The 17228-nt window shown below is 40.1% G+C and overlaps 1 protein-coding gene across 1 annotated transcript; it reads right to left on the bottom strand.

Annotated features, from left to right (window-relative positions):
- Positions 1-1079: 1079 nt before the first annotated feature.
- Positions 1080-2750, bottom strand: LOC110266963 (uncharacterized). The gene is made up of 4 exons (XM_088499348.1): positions 2595-2750; positions 2399-2491; positions 2169-2270; positions 1080-1457 (listed from the first exon to the last, which is right to left on the bottom strand). Exons 1-4 carry the CDS (start codon positions 2748-2750, stop codon positions 1080-1082), a joined length of 729 nt encoding a protein of 242 aa, XP_088355474.1.
- Between the last annotated feature and the right edge of the window lie 14478 nt (positions 2751-17228).

Genomic DNA, 17228 nt, shown 5'->3' with positions numbered 1-17228 from the left:
CTTATTTAAACTTTTAAATTTTGGATGTGTTTCAAAAATAATTTATATATAACATCATATTTTTAGATGTGTTATAATTGGAAAAAAAAACAATTTTTATGAACATAGCATCTACATCTTCTTACTTAAACTTTTAATTTTTTGTGCATCTTTAATCAAACTAATTAAGTATGAATTACTTTTTTTGTACCAACTCTATTATTAAAATCAAATAAGATCAGCGTAGTTCTAATTAAATAAAATAGATTATTATGTTTATTTTTAAACATAATTAAACAATGGGACAAAGAATAAGAATAATCACAATAAAATATAAATTTAAATTAGTATATTTACTGAAAGAAATGGAGCCACTACAGCAGAGGCGGAGCTTAGCGGCGCTTTTTTCTCCTTTTAGCGGCAGTTTTAAACCGCCGCAAAATATGTTGCCGGCGGCTATGGTGACCGCCCTCGTTATGAGCGCTGGGAGTGAGTTCAGCGGCGGTTACCAGCAACCGCTGGTATAACCGCCACTAAATATGCATTTCGCGGAATAGGTTAAAAAAACCGCCGCAAAATTTAAATTCTACGATTGTCTTCTTGGTTACCAGCGGTTTTAAAACTGCCGCCAATCAATTAAGTTTTTGCAAGTTTGAATGAATTTTGCGGCTATGTTACAACCGCCGCAGTTAAGGACTGGTTTGTGTATATCTTTACAGGCAGTTTCGAACCGCCGCAATCCCCGATACAACTGTCCTATTTTTTTAGTCATTTTGGTGGTTTAGAACCGCCGCCAAGTTCAGAAAAAAATTAAAAAAAAAAGAGATGCAAAATTTGGGTTTTTATTTATGAAATCACATAAAATTTAAAAATAATATCATCAAGTTTTGTTCCTTGGATTTCTAATTATTTTAGGAGTGATTGTATTCATGGATAGAATCTAAACTTGTGACAAAACCAGAAAAATATCTGCAAACCACAATGTATTTATCAAAATATCAACAAAATAGATCTCTTGCTAAGAGTTGCATAGTCTACCTAAAAAAAAGTATGCATCAATCCAAAATAATTTCAATCCTAAAGTACTATTTTCTACTATATCATTCCATTGAAAGCATCCCTGCAGCAATCTCTGGTGGCAGCTCCTCACCCTGTCGTTGAAAAAGATAAATTAAAGCACTATCCATTACCTTTATCCTTTTCTTGTTTGTTGCTGCTTCATCTTCCATCGCCTTCCTTTTCAACTTCTTGGCTTCCAGTTCTGTCTGTAGTTCATTCAGCTTCCTTTGCGTCTCCTCTACTTGTACTCTGTTTACTGACGGTTGCAAATTTGTACCAAAGAGTTGACTAGGAGTCGGTCCAAAACCCACTCCACGCACTCTACCCGATTTCTCTCTTCCGAAAACCTGAGCAATGGAATCATTTTGGGACAATACTCTAGATGACTCATCCTGTTGCTCAATCTCCAGAAGTCTTTCCTACAGACATAAAATAACAATATGGATCCGATTCAAGAACATTCAACTTAATTAAAACTTAAACTGAGTTTATATTTGAGGCACACGATAAGCATAAGCATGCATAGGGATATACATCTGAAGTGAGAGTAGAGAATACTTTTGAATGGATTGGATTCCAGTTCTATCACAAAATCAATTTGAGCAACCACAAGACACCCAAGTACGCTATAGTTTTCATCATTCAGAATTCCCTGGATTCCAAGACTTATACTGTTCGTCCTCTATTACTAAACTTGGATTCCAAACTTCTATTGTTCTCGCTCTATTATTAAACTTAATACCTATTACAAGCTCTCTGAATATCGCTCATTTAAGTAAATGTATAAATACATAAATAAATAAATAAATAAAATGGGCAAAGAAATAATTCAATACTAGTATTATAGTAATTTTGACTAATTGCTCCTAATCATGTGTTACATATATATATTTTGAAACAAATAATTAGAGCTATTAAAACATCATTATTCATAAAGCAATTAACAAAATTTCTGCCCAAATAAAGAACCTTTTCGGTCATACAGATATTTTGTAGACATTGAATGAAAAGAAACCCACAACTTATTTTCAGCTCAGCACATAAGGAATGGGCAACTAAAAAGCAGCAATGAACTATGGATGCATTAGATATCATAATTTTGATGACTAATCATATTAAGTTGTACTTACACCAATTTCTCTTGCCTCATCATTAATATAAGAGCCATCCCTTCTTTTGTGAACCTTGATCCATAACTCCCCTCTACTGACTATCCTTCCTTCTTGTTCTGACTGAAATAACAAAGTTTAATCCATCACCGAAATCGACTAATCAGGGAGAATGTAGACACAGAGATAGTCCAAGGATTGAATTATGCAAAGCAGTACAAAAACGAAGAGTGAATAAAAAAGTACACTACCTCTTCTTCCCTCCGCCGAGCTAGGCTTTTCGAACCACCAGTGTGGGTATACAGCTGTTTTGATCGATTTATCGCGTTTTTCCTGCACTTCTCCTATTGGTCCATCAGAGATAAACGGGGATTAGAAACTGTTTTAAAAAAGACACAATGCAAAGGTGATTGTACTATATTATACCAATATAAATACTATTTTTACCTTCGTCTCAGGTTTGGCACGATAATCAAGGTACCATCTCCAGTGATCTCGATCAATTCCCGGCGGACGGTTCTCGATATTTTCTTCAGTCGACAATGTTGGCTCGTAGTAATCATCATACAACCTCAGCCTTGTATCTTTCCAGGACTTCCTCATACTTTTCAAAATATTTTTTTTATAATCCCGTCACTATCTTCATCAAACTCAAAGATTTGCTGCATAAATGACACGATTTGTTAAAAATATTTGCTGGAATACTCCCTGGTCAAGGAGCAGGTCAAAGGTAGCCATCCATTACAAAAACATCTTTTAGCAATAAATAATAAATCGAAGAAGCTGCACCAACCGACGTGAACCCAAAAAAATGGAGTAAAAGATGTCTATTGACTCAAATATAATACTGATTAAAAAAATGCACAAAGGATTGAAAATTGTATAATATCATTAACAGCAATCCATAAGCCAACAAATCAAAAAGAAAAAATGCCAACTCATATCTTAAGATACACAGAAGTTTGTGAATAAAATTGGTGCATTCATGAACACTTCATATACAAACACTTTGTGTTATATTTAAGTTATTTTTAATTTAAGAATAAATTACTATTCCTAAAATAATCAATTCTAATCATGAATAAGCAGATGTAACTTAGATCGGATATAAACTCTTACCTTGACACATTCGAAATAAACTTTGTCTTTAGTGGTAACGTGACGCCAACTTTCCTCACAGATAGAAAATTTTCCGTAGTCAGATCCAAGCATACCAAGAACGCCACTCAACAGGCCAGCTTCGTCTCCAACTGGCTGCTTTTCATTATTGAACCTAAGCATGATCCTTCTACCATTGGGCCGTTCCATAGCCTCCCTCACACTCAGTTTAGCCGGTTTGATTGTGCCATCGAAATCTACAAGCCAATTATAAACCTTTATATATGTCTCCGTTGTAGACCGTTTGCACGAAGAAAATTAAATAACACATACTCTAGCGTAAATTGAAGAGGGTAAATCTAATAGATAGTTACCGATGGTCTTAACCGTCCAATACCTTGTGGTCTTCCGTCCTTTGCGACTCTGAGCTCTAGAAGCAACAAAGCGGTCGTCAACTTCTTGATCAATAGAATCCACTTCATGAGCATTGGCGTCCAAGTGTACGTGTCCCAGCTCCGAGTTCTGACTGCTATAAGTGCGCGTCTGTAGAGAAGGCCTTGGTTCACTGCACGGTGGACGGAACGGGTGTACGGTTGTATGGACACTACCACAGCTTGCTTGGGGAATTTCAGAGTCATCTTGGTGGAGAGCCGAAGTTGGAGATGGAGCCGGAGCCGGTCCCTTTTGAGACTGCTGGCATGCTGGTCCTGATTTAGCCTTTTTTGTAAACCGGCCTTTCCTAGCCATCTTAAATTCATAATAACATGATGTAGGCAAAAAATCATCACATTAACTCCAACAACATATAATGCGGGTAAATTTTGTTTATATATACTAAAACCCAAAAAATTAACTTGTATACAATGCGAGGAGTTACTCAGCACAAGACATGGTTATGAGCATAAATACTCTACTTGTTCTTTATAAGCGAGATTCATCATTACAAAAGCAAATCATGAATCTTTAAGGCCAAAAACAAGTTATAACACCAACTGAAACCAAAATAAACAAATCGTAACGTGTTCACTTGGGGGAAGTTACAACACATAACACGCCTACTGTGCTAACTAAGTAACTATGTATATACCATGATATGAATATATCAAATGCACATGGAAGGATCACAGCCGTTGGTGCTTCGTGAGTGCTGTTTCTCTTTATGTAATAATGAAGAACCTTGTTTTAGCATTTTTCCTTATAAAGTTATGATAATTTTATTACTATAAGAAATTAAGTTTGGTTAGTTTAATAATTAGTTCATTAATTTATCTAAAAAAATGTTAGAATTTGATTTTTATTTTGTGTATATAATAATTGGTTAATAACAAAATTTCGAACTATAGCTGTGTGTTCTTAATCCCCCAAATCCCTACCCTTCATCCTTTCTTTCCAATTAGATTAAACTCCCAAGCATACCCTAAGAGAATATTGACACAGTAAGGAAAAGCCATCTCAATATCAACACATAGATGGAATAATGATATGAAGAACTCCTAAACTCTAGCACTACTCATGAAAACATCAGCAATATAAAAGGCTTTAAGATTTAAAATACACTCATGAGAATCAAATTCATTCAATGCCCTCCAGAACACCTACTGCAATCACATTAGAACATCACAAATGTTATTGAAAGAAATAGGGGTGGTTACCAGAATAGAGAGGGCGGGCCTAACAGCAATCCCAAACCCACGACTACCAAAATAATAGAGAGAGCGACGTGACCGGTGGGTTCTGGAAGCTGAAAATCAAGGATACAGATGAGCAGTTCTCCCCGGCAACAACAAAGATAGGCCAGATTAGTGAGCTAGGGCTGTGTGGGTTATAAAGTATTTAAGGAGTAAGGAGAAGAGGTAGAGCGCAGCAGCTGGAGATTTTGAAATTGGGTAGAAACAGATCCACTATTTGTTATAATGAGTAACTATTGCCGAAAAAAAAGAAATTGAGACGCGGGAAGGATTATAGTGGGAGGAAACTGAAATATTAAAAATTGAATAGAATATAAATTTATTACTGATTCTTTAATTTTGAAAAAACAACAACAACAACAACAACAACAATGATGATGATGATGATGATGATGATGATGATGATGATGATGATGAAATCTTATAAAGAGGGGACCGAAAATATAAAATTGAAAGTATCATATTAAAATTCAAATTAAAAAATAATATTGCTTTTTTTAATATTATTTTAAACTAAAATTAATTTTAAAAAAATCATTTGTATCAAAGTTTTTTTCATAAAATTCTAATTTTTATCCAAATTATAAAAGATATAAGTCATATAACGTAAATAATATAAATTTGTTTCTCTAATACTTTTAATATATGTATTTAAAATAAATTAATAAATATAATATATAAGATATATTTATATTAATAAATAATTCACTTAATATATTTTGATTTTAATATTATAAAAATAAATTTTAATCTGTACGGTAGGTCGGGTATCGGACGGTTCAGGTTGGTACTTCGGTTGATGAGAGGGGGAATCGCCTGGTTTCGGGTCGCTGGGTTGGAGGGGGTGCAGCCGACGTCCCGAGCTCTTCGTGTGGAGGGGGGTGTCACCTGCAAAGACACTCCGATGCTCTAGTCAGTCAAGTGTGCAGGCGAAAAGTGAGAGAATGGTATGTGACGTACCTTGGGGGAGGGGTAGGACCCTCCCCATATATACCGTGTAAGAGGCGGGTCCCACAAGGACAGAATCCACCTTCCTCGAAGCTTCCCCCTACAGCTGTAGTAGAGAGCTGTCTAGGACGCGTGTCCGAGTCGGTACTTAAACGCCTCGCACCTGACCGTTCGGGTCGGGCCGGCCCATGTGATGTTTGGGCCAGGCCGTAACAGTGCCCCCAACGCGCCAGCAATGATCGTGAGGGTCGTTGGTGGCGTGTTGTCTCTTCTTTCGTGCGTTGTCGCCAGGTCGGCCGCTCGTGGAGAGGACGTGCCTCTTGCGCGCGTGTCTGTTCATTGCTGGGGATAACCGTTCGTCGCCTCGTTCCTCGCACTAAGCATTAAATGCTCATAATGGGTTATTTCAAAATCCCGCTCGCAAAGACTATTTTGCCCCTTGGCCTTTCGCGCTTCTTGAGTCTGGCAGTTTTAACCAGTTTTGCCTTTTGTTTTCATCTCATTTTTTCACTCCTTCCATCTCCATCTTCTTCTCTCTCGAGTTTTCCAGAGCATTATTTCCGTATCCCTGTGCATTCGTTTCCTTTCATTCCCTTTCAAATCTTCGCAATTGATCCAGGTAAGCATTCGTTTCCTCACTCTCTGCTTCATGTTCATCTTTGCTTTGTTATCAGTGTTTCTATGTGCATGTTGCTTTTCTGGTTCGATTTGAACACTAGATGACCTTAGTAAGTGCGTAAGGGGGGTTACCATTCCAGGGCATTTAGCTTTTTAGGCTTTTACTTGGAATCTGCTTCAGCCATGCTTAATTTTAGTTATTGAGTAGGCTAAATGTAGTTTCTGGGCCTTTTTCGAGCTCCCGACCTCGTAGACTAACCGAGTGGTGCCCCACTGTAGGTATGCCTCGCATCGTCTCACGAGCTTCCACCTCCAACACGGGTTACGACCCGTACGCTTGGGTGACCTCCGACGTGAAAGAGTCCCTGAACCAGATGGGCGTGGAAGAGCTTACCAAGTTCCGCCAAGCCAAGTACTTGTGCGGCGGGACTGACGAGGAGGCCAACTACGACGTTTTCATTCCCGCCCCCAACAAACGGCTATACGAACTCAACTTCCATTCTCCCCGGGTTGCCGATTGGATTTGGTTGTACAAGTCAATGTTCACCCAAGTGGGGGTTTGTATTCCTTTTTCTTATTTTCAAATGGCGCTCCTTAACCGGATCTCCGTGGCGCCGTCGCAGCTGCATCCGAACAGTTGGGCTTCCATCCGCTGTTTCAAGATGGTATGTGAATATTTAGAGCTGCCGGTGTCCGTCGATGTTTTCCTTTATTTCTTCAACCTTACGAATCCTTCCAAGGAAGGGAAAGCGAGGAAAGGTTTCATGTCCTTCCGATCTGCCCAGGGTCGAAGGATTTTTGGCTTGTTCGAGGACTCTTACCATGGATATAAGGACAAGTATTTTAAGGTGCGTCCAGCCAAAGGTCGCCACCCCTTCTGGCTGTCGTTAGAAGGGGAACGCCTCATCCTGACGTATTGGAGTTTCAGGGCGGGGTCCAATACCTTTATTAAGGTGACTTACAAGGGGATGTCCGCCGTGGACAAAAAGATTGCCGACGTGTTGTTGGCCGTTTTTGGGAGAAACCATGTGAATTTCCACCTTCTTCAGGTCGCCAAAACTTATATTTGTGAGTAGCTTTGACTTGTATTTCTTGCATTATTGCTGCTTTGATTGGTTATGCGAATTTCACGACTAACTTGCTTATTTATTTGTTGCAGTGGGAATGTCTGCCGAAGTGACAGGCTTTGAGAGTTTATACAAGACCTTTCTGGAGGAAAGCGATGAGGAGAATGCTGACGGGAAACCGGAGGCCCCTCCTGAGAATAAGGAGGATCAGGCGGTGCCTTCGCCTCGTGATACCGAGATGTCGGACAAACATTCTGATGGGGTGTGCGTCTCTCCCCTTCACGAGGAGGCGGCCGGTACTGGGCATTCGACCTCCGCTCAACAAGTCGATGATGATGACTCGAAGGTTATCCCCACCCCAAGAGGCAGAGGTCATTCTCCAGCCCTGAAGGAGCCCTCACCGTGATGGAGAGGAACTTTGACGCCGGGACCTTCATAGACTCCCAACTGCTTTCCAGCACGGAGGAACACTTCCATGGCTCCGACCTTGTGGGGCAGGCGAGGTGGATGTATCGGTAGGTCGGTAGGTCGGGTACCGCGCCAAATGTACGGTAGGTCGGGTACCGGATGGTTCGGGTTGGTACTTCGGTTGATGAGAGGGGGAATCGCCTGGTTCCGGGTCGCTGGGTTGGAGGGGAATGCAACCGACGTCCCGAGCTCTTCGTGTGGAGAGGGGGGTGTCACCTGCAAAGACACTCTGACGCTCTAGTCAGTCAAGTGTGCAGGCGAAAAGTGAGAGAATGGTATGTGGCGTACCTTGGGGGAGGGATAGGACCCTCCCCATATATACCGTGTCAGAGGCGGGTCCCACAAGGGCAGAACACACCTTCCTCGAAGCTTCCCCCTACAGCTGTAATAGAGAGCTGTCTAGGATGCGTGTCCGGGTCGGTACTATTGAACGCCTCGCACCCGACCGTTCGGGTCGGGTGGTTTGTGGGTCGGGCCGGCCCATGTGATGTTTGGGCCAGGTCGTAACATAATCTAATATATTATGTATATATTTTCTTACATTCATTTAGAAATTATTATAAAAACTACAATATTTTTTTATAATAATAAATAGAAGAATTACAAAAAAGAAAAAAAATTGAAAGAACAAAAGCAAATAAATTTAAAATGCATGAAATGGGGTTTGAACATATACCTTATAGTATAAAATGTCTTCTTTTAACCATTGAATTAGAAAGTATAGTATAAAAATTCTAGACATTATATTGATAATATTTTAAGTTTTGAAAATTTATGGGGGCCATGGCCCATACTGGTCCCTTCCTAATTTCGCCTCTAATAATAATAATAATAGGGTAAAAGGAACAATAATAACAGTAAGCATATCAGACACTTTTCATTCAAAACTGAAACATATTATCATATTAAAGTTCATATATATCTTATATATATCATATTATAGTTAATCTATTATACAACGTTTGGCAATTGACCTCACAAATGAGAAGCTACATGTCCTAATATAAGATTACTTGATACTTTGGATTTCTGTTGGGGTTAAAAAACCAAAATTGCTTTCGATTTCAACAGGGCCTTTAAGAACTTCATCAAACATGGCAAACAAATAAATTCAAATTCGACTCTTGCCTTTCCTCTGTTGATAATTTATGTTAGAGGCTTGCAATTTTTATTATTAAGCGCAAATTCTGTTGATGCTTCAAAGCAACAGATTTTTGTAAAAGGTATGCAAATATTCTATATTTGTATATTCTATGCGGAACAGAGCAGGAATCATAGCAAAATAGGTCACTGATTGTCCCAAAAAATTTATATTAATCAGCATCTTGAAGTAGTCAAGATAAAAAACTGCAAAAATAGGTAAAACAGTAGACCAAGGGCATTCAATGCAGCATATTAACAATCCCTAAAAGCAATATGAAGAGTTATAAAGTCACGACAACTTCAACACACAAGTCTTGGGCATCCTATAAATCTAAAACCAAATTATTCAATTAAACTATTGCAATATCTTCAAGGGTTCAGGTATCGTGTCGCCTACATAGCTAGGTGCCATGCATTCTTCTTATCAGGAGACATTCCACTATATGGATATTCATTCTTGTCTGGCGTTTTATTGAGGTCATATGACAGCATCGAGGCCTTTTGTCTAGCAGAATCAACCTCTTCAGAGCTTTCGGAGGAGACAACGGCCTCTTTCTCCACTGAATCCGGTACCACCTCCCCCGTTTCTTCGGATGCCTCCTGAATCTGGGATCGAGATTACCTTGACAGGTACATCATAAACAAATATAGGCGTAGGATATTAGGAATTAGTGTATGAACATAATTATATTAATTCAACAACCAAAAAGTTGATAATCTTACGTTCCCATAGTCGTTCAAGTCCATGTTCTATGAGTTTGAATTCCTCTCGTGCTGCAATATCCAGTTCAACAACAAGAGTATTTTCATAGCGTACCTGCACAACACACCACCCAAATAATGTAGAAACACTTTTTGTAAAAACCTGGAACAATGTAATCCCGTACAATATATGATATATATAATTATTCACATCATTCCGAACCTAAAAATTAGAATACTGGTGACTCGTCAGTTTATTACTATACATTTTTTTATATAGCAAACAGATTAGATCGCAAAAAGGATATGGCATCAAAAAAAGAGTACATAAGTAACAGCAACAAAATAAGGAATCTTTGGGGTCGCTCCTACTCAAGTCAGAATTAAAAAATTTGCCTCAAGCACACAATTTAGTGTACGAAGTAAAATTAAAAGATATACCACCTTCAGCAATATCCGTTAATGATATATATAAAGAAGCAAAGGTTAATCGCATGCATTCGAGCCCTTCTAGAAGACTCAACCATTTGTACTTTATAAGAGAAATTACTATTAAATAGGATAAGGATAATAAGCCTAAGTAATCCCAGAATTTAGCTTCATAACAGGGTTGAGAATTTCCCATTATATATATATAACAGTTATCATCATGACTTTATCTTCAGGTAGTTTTAGAATTTCCTTTAATTTATTACACCCGCATATATTAGAAAAGGTTTTTGGGTGCAGTTTGACAATTTCTTAAAAAGAAAGACTTAAGAGAATGTAATATCATAACCATCTAGCTAAACATAGCTTCTCCTGTAACATGGCAAACTGAAACCACAAAAGGGTCAATATTATATGCTTGAGTACGACAAAAAGGTTTATACTATATGCTATTAAGTTTCTTCTAGTCCACATATCTCATCAAGTTTACCTTTCTATATAAATTACAATTAAACTCCCCAGCCTCAATAGTGATTCGGCTTAATGAACCAAATTTAATTATAATCTTAGAAAGCAAATAATATGGTTTAGATATCTAGATAGAGAACTATTATATACGTTAGATAAATAGCAAGGAAAAACACCACTATTTTACCTTCACCTCGTCAAGTATTTTCTGTGACTCCAACGTTTCTGTACTTGTTATAAACTCAAACCCAAATTGGGCCCGGTACTTTCGATCCTAATGAAGCAATTCCTAGCATTTAAACATAACCATGTGAATATGGGTTTCATTCAAAAATAAGAAAAGGATTTACAAAATTAAATTGGGCAGCAGCAAACAAACCCTCATCATTGAAGCTGGGGCATAACGAATGGCTCGATAGAGGTGACCGTGTCTAGAGAAGGCATCCAACCATGATTGTATACGGGACTCTTTGAACCACAACTGCCTTGCAAATGAGGTTGCGACCTTCAACAAAGAGAAAGGAGATGCATCTATCATCTTCTCTGCGAACCAACGGCTTCTGGAAATGAGAAAGAAGTCTCTGCTCTCTAATTTCCCTGAAAGTCAACGAAGATAGAAAGAATGTCCAAGGACAGTATAAAAATGTGATTATAGGATGACTTGAAGGAGAGGTTACAGCATTGTGAAGACCTAATTAAATAACAAAGGTTTTATATGAGAGGATAAGTTTTAAAAAATCTAAGAAGTCTCAATCAATTTGACCTATTGTCTAACGATATGACTAACATACAATCTACTAAATACAACCCAGTCTTTTAGGAATCGGCTGCCTCATCACAATCTTCAATCCTGTCAGTAATGGACTCCTCTAAATCGCCGTCTCTTGTCAACCGCAGGCCTTCGACATCAAATTCAGGCAAGCTAGTCATACAGGACTGTGGATGAAGGTCGACCTCGCAATGTTCATAGTCTTTGCCCATGTGAAACAAATCTCTTGGTTTCACATGGACTACTACACTCCACCCGCTCTCCACCTCATCCTCCACGTAGAACACAAGACGCGCCTCAGATGCCAAGATGTACGGCTCATCGTCTTCTCGATCACCGGTGTGAATTGGTGTGACAAAATTGACACAGGTGTGGCCGAAAACATCCTGTCGGATGCCTCTCCCCGACGTGGTATCTGCCCAAAGACACTTGAACAAGACTACATTGAATTGACCACTGTAATTTAGCTCGATGATGTCTACTAATCTCCCGTAATACGAGACATCGCCAACAGCAACATTGGCATCTCGTTTACTTGCATAACTTCTAGTATCCGAAGTGACATAAATCCCGCTATTCTGTGTTTTCATTCCTTCCTCCCTCGACATGGTCCTAAATTTAAATCCGTTAACGTTGTACGCTTGATAGCGTTTGGCCTGAGCAATCAGACCGCAGGCGAGCCACTGCAACTCGTTCGAATGATTAGTGCTTCCAAATGTGACCTGGCATTGAACCATTAGAGGTAAGAAAGCATCAAATGGTAGTAGGATCCTGGGATATTAAGATTACCGTATGTTTGAGCTAGTTCGAAAATTCTCTGTGCACAACATTATCTACGTGAGACTGGGACCTTGTTTTACTTCGCAATTTTCTCTTTGTGATGGCTCTGTACTCACTGTGCACATAAAAAGATACTTCATGTTCAGTACTATCAATAACAAATTGGCTCACGGTATAATTTTAGACTTCAGGCTCTGTACGTACTCCAATAATTTCTCTACAGCAATGCAATTGACCAGTACATGACGATGTGCTTCAAGCTTTTTGGTTGGTGTTAGTGTGAAAAATGAAGCTGCCCCAGCCGCCTTTCCAACCTCTGGGAACATGTTGGCAATCTCGCTCGGCGGAGCATCGCTCGGCCGGTTGTCAACGCACGTCGGTCGGTTGATCCTAGTCTCGACGTTATTTAGGTATCTTGAACAGAATGTGAGAATTTCCTCGGATAGGTAGCCCTCTGCTATCGATCCTTCCAGTTGTGCCCTGTTACGCACGTACTGCTTGAGATGACATAGGTACCTTCGAGAATGTAACATATAAATTACTAGGTGACAGCTATCCTAATAAAACAGGCCGAGAAAGCTTAAGTAGATCTTTACCTCTCGATTGGGTACATCCACCGGTAGTGCACTGGACCACCGAGACGTACCTCCTCGACCAAATGCACCGTTAGATGAACCATGACTGTGAAGAAGGAAGGTGGAAATATCATCTCCATGTGGCACAGAGTATGGACCACACGATCCTAAAGGAGAGGAAGTTGTTGAGGATCTATGGATTTACTACATATTAGTCGAAAAAATGTTGATAAATCAGCCAAGACGGTGGACACTGGGGTGGGCAATGCGTGTTTTGACACAATTGGCAATAGATGTTCCATTAGAACATGGCAGTCATGACTCTTCAAACCAAATAACTTGTGATGTTTTAAGTCAACACAGCGAGAGATGTTGCTAGAGTACCCGTCTGGAAAGACCACATTTTTGATGGTCCTAAGAAAGACATCCTTCTGTGAGTTCGACATGGTAAAGACTGCAGCGGGATACTTTCCACCTTCAAGTGGCCACATATCATGCGTGATTCCCATCAACTGGAGATCTTTACGAGCTTTCAGGTGGTCTTTGGATTTACCGCTCTCGTTCAACATGGTGAATACAATGTTATCGCACACATTCTTCTCTATGTGCATGACGTCAAGGTTGTGACGTAATTCGTTGTTCTTCCAGTATGGCAGATCAAAGAATACACTCCTCTTCTTCCAAGGTGACTCGTCTTGCACCATGGTCTCCTGGCCACGTCTTCTTTTACCGCTCACCGCTTGCACCTTGCCCTGTGAGACGGGCACACCCTCCAATTGTCTCAGGACATCTCTGCCAGTCAATATGGTAGGTAGGGATCTATCCTCTACTTTACCATTAAATCTAATCCGGTCTTGTCTATATCTGTGATCGCGATTCAAGAAGCACCGATGACCCATATAACACCATTTCTGACTGAAGGTGAGTCACATAGTCTCGGCGTCCAAATTACACGTGGGGCAGGCTCTCCCGCCGTACGTATTCCAACCAGATAAATTGCCCAAGCCAGGAAAATCGTTGATAGTCCACATCAACGCAGCACGCATCTTGAATGTTTTCTTCTCACTGGCGTCGTAGGTATCAACACCGGCCCACAACTGCTTCAACTCATCGATCAGGGGCTGTAGGTATATATCTATGTCATTGCCAGGCATTTTAGGACCGGGAATGATCATAGAGAGTATAAAGTTGGTTTGTTTCATGCAAATCCATGGGGGTAAGTTGTATGGAATAAGAATCACTGGCCATATTGAGTACTTTGAACTGAGGTTTCCATAAGGATTGAAGTCATCACTGGCCAAGGCTAAGCGAACACTGTGCGGATCGCCAGAAAAGTCAGTATATCTCATGTCAAATGCTTTCCAACCCTCGCCATCTCTGGGATGCCTCAAGAAACCATCAGAGTTGGTGCCTCTCTTGTGCCACAACATGTCCACAGCTGTCTTGCTGGACATGAATAACCGCTGCAACCGTGGAATCAAAGGAAAATAAAGAAGAACTTTCGCTGCCTGAGGTTTACCATTCTTCTTGACAACGGCGTTGATCCTTACTACAGAATTCTTCCTGGTCTTCTGCTTCCACCTGGATGCTCCACATCGTTTGCATCTAGACAGGTCGTGGTCAGAACCCTGGTATAGCATGCAGTCATTCGGACATGCATCTATCTTCTTGTACTCAATACCCAGCTTCCTTATGATCTTCTTGGCATCGTGCAAGGTCTTCGAAATCTGTGCATGTTCAAAGGCATCCCCCAATAGCTCTAGAATCAATCCAAAAGCCTTGTTGCTCACTCCGCACATGCACTTTATATGGTACAGCCTCACCAGGAAAGACAGCTTTGAGAATCTTGAACATCCCAGATATAATTCCTGCTCGCCATCCTTAAGCAAGTCTCAAAAGGCACGAGCCTCGTGACTAGGTTCATCAGATAAGTACGGCAACCCATCCGCAACGTCTCCAGCATGCCCATCCATGGGACCTTCATCCTCACTCTGCAGTCCCAGCAAATTGAATGCGTCATGGATCATGTCACGCATTTGATCTCCTGAATTTATAGTGGGATCTAGTTCTTCCCTACTGCTGGGCCTCTCGTCTACGATCCTCTCACCATGATGTAACCAAAAGGTATAGTTAGGGGGAAATGGTTTCATCAGAAGATGATCGTATGCATCTTCTCTAGTCTGGAAAAACCGGAACCCACACATAGGGCATGTACAATGTATCATCCCATCGGATGATGCATTGGCAAATGCGAAGTCTAGGAATATATTCAGTCCATTCCTATATTCTACACTACCTCGTGGCTTTGTAATTCAGCTCTTATCAATGTCTAAGTAAATGAAATAGCACATACAAATAGATAATTACTAAAAAAATACATAGAACTAAAAAAACCAAATAAAAAATGGGGTGTGTGTCAGGTGAACCAATAACAGTCTATCACAATTATGATATGGAAGAGTACCATACGTAATAAACTCGACAATATATTACAAGCAAAACCATGTAGGGAGCAACACAATAACTCAAAATAGAAACAGAAACAAAGTTAAGTGCATCCTAGATAACATGAAGAACATGAAAGGTATTGGGAAGGAGGCTTACTCATGTTTAAAATTCTGTGCTTTCTTAAAAGAATACTGGTAGAAAGAAGTGCTGGTTCCAAGTCCAAAAAATGAAAAGATAAATGGATGCAATATTAATAAATCAAATTTATCATTGTGGATTCAAATTTCCAAGCTTAGAGGCAGACCATAGATGCAGGATAGAATGCAAAGAGCATAATGGAGATCATTATGAAAACTGTAGCGTTTGTATGTCGCATAGTTCTGTACACACACCTAAAAGGAATGATGACAACCACTTTGCATCTATATATCAGGATTAGTCCAGAACCTTGTAACTAAATTAGTCTATTTTAATTTCACACTTTAAAAGCAACATACACAGGGAGGGGGTTCAGTGATGGTTCAAAGGCTAATGGGATTTTCTTTTCTCTGATCCAAAATATTGCTTGATTCAATCCAACTCACACGATTACCCTTCAAGTTCAACTAACTATAGCAGGTTTAAGAAGGCAATATAAATTTGATGATCCATCATAAGAAAAAGGGGAGGAAAAAAGTAACAATGAACAATCGATTGAGCATCAAAGAATCTGTAAAATTAAATCAATCCAATGGTATCAACATGCTTTTTTGTTCACTCAAACCACTCAACCTTGTTTCTCAGCTCCACACTCATCACACAAAGCTAAAAGTACTCTATCTGTCTACACAATAAGAGATTCACTCAAGGGTGAGAGATAGACGATATTAACGTGAACCAATCAAGTCTCAATACTGAATATAAAATTAACAGAGCAATTCATCCTTGATGATCATGGACAGATGTATTATACTCTAATTTTTGTGATCTTTTGGAAGATAAACTTGCAATCTGCTAATTAATCGTACTGAATGAAATCCCTAACTCAAAACAGCTTCAATTAACCACAATTTATAGAACATATAGACAAATACATGTTCAGAACTCTGAACCAATAATGAAAACCAGAAGAAAAGCTCAATGTGGAAGAACAAACCAGTGAAAGGGGGAGGCAGCGATAGCTAGGATTCACGCACGGTGGAGGACGGTGTCGCGGTTTCACGCACTACCGATGAGATGCTCAACTTCGTCGCTGGTGATAGAACCACGGTTGGCCGCTGCGCGATTCGACAGCCAAGATGGAAGCGCCGGGTGGAGCAGATGGTACGCGGCTCTGCTCCCGCTCGTGTTTGGCGCGCTACCAAAATCAAGTGACGGGTTTCTGCAAAATTGGGGGGAGGGGGGGTTTCAATTAATGGCAGTAAGGTAAAAGGGGGAAATGAATTAAGGAATTGAAACTCACCTAGCGGCGTTTCTGGGTGTACTCGCGGGTAGGTTGCGCCAGATTTAGGTTGGGTGCTCTTCGTGCCTCTGCTCGTGCTTTCGTTCGCGCCAAGAGGTTAGGTAAAATCAGGAGGGTTGAAGATATATACACCAAATTCGCAGCGGTTCGGACTGCACGGCCGCTATCCAGGGGCGTTTAGCGGTACCTGCCAGACCGCCGCTGACCTCTGCCGGGATCTTCTCAACTAGCGGCGTTTTTGGCTAGGGCAGCTGTTTCTCCGCCGCTAGGCTCCGCCTCTGCTGTAGTGAGCACCTTTGTCTTTGAATTGACTTGAAGAGACTTTCATCGCATCGACCTCATCTTTCTTATGCTAGAGAAGCTTGAGGAGGAGAAGAGCTCGAGAAGTGGACTACGAGTTTTAGGCTAACTAGATTGGCTAAGGGTAGCATGATGAATA

This window comes from Arachis ipaensis, chromosome B9 (assembly GCF_059453495.1).
Source record: "Arachis ipaensis isolate K30076 ecotype BB chromosome B9, ASM5945349v1, whole genome shotgun sequence".
Classification (NCBI taxonomy): Eukaryota; Viridiplantae; Streptophyta; class Magnoliopsida; order Fabales; family Fabaceae; genus Arachis; species Arachis ipaensis.
The sequence above is the reverse complement of the archived record's forward strand: the minus strand, read 5'-3'. Positions and strand labels throughout refer to the sequence as shown.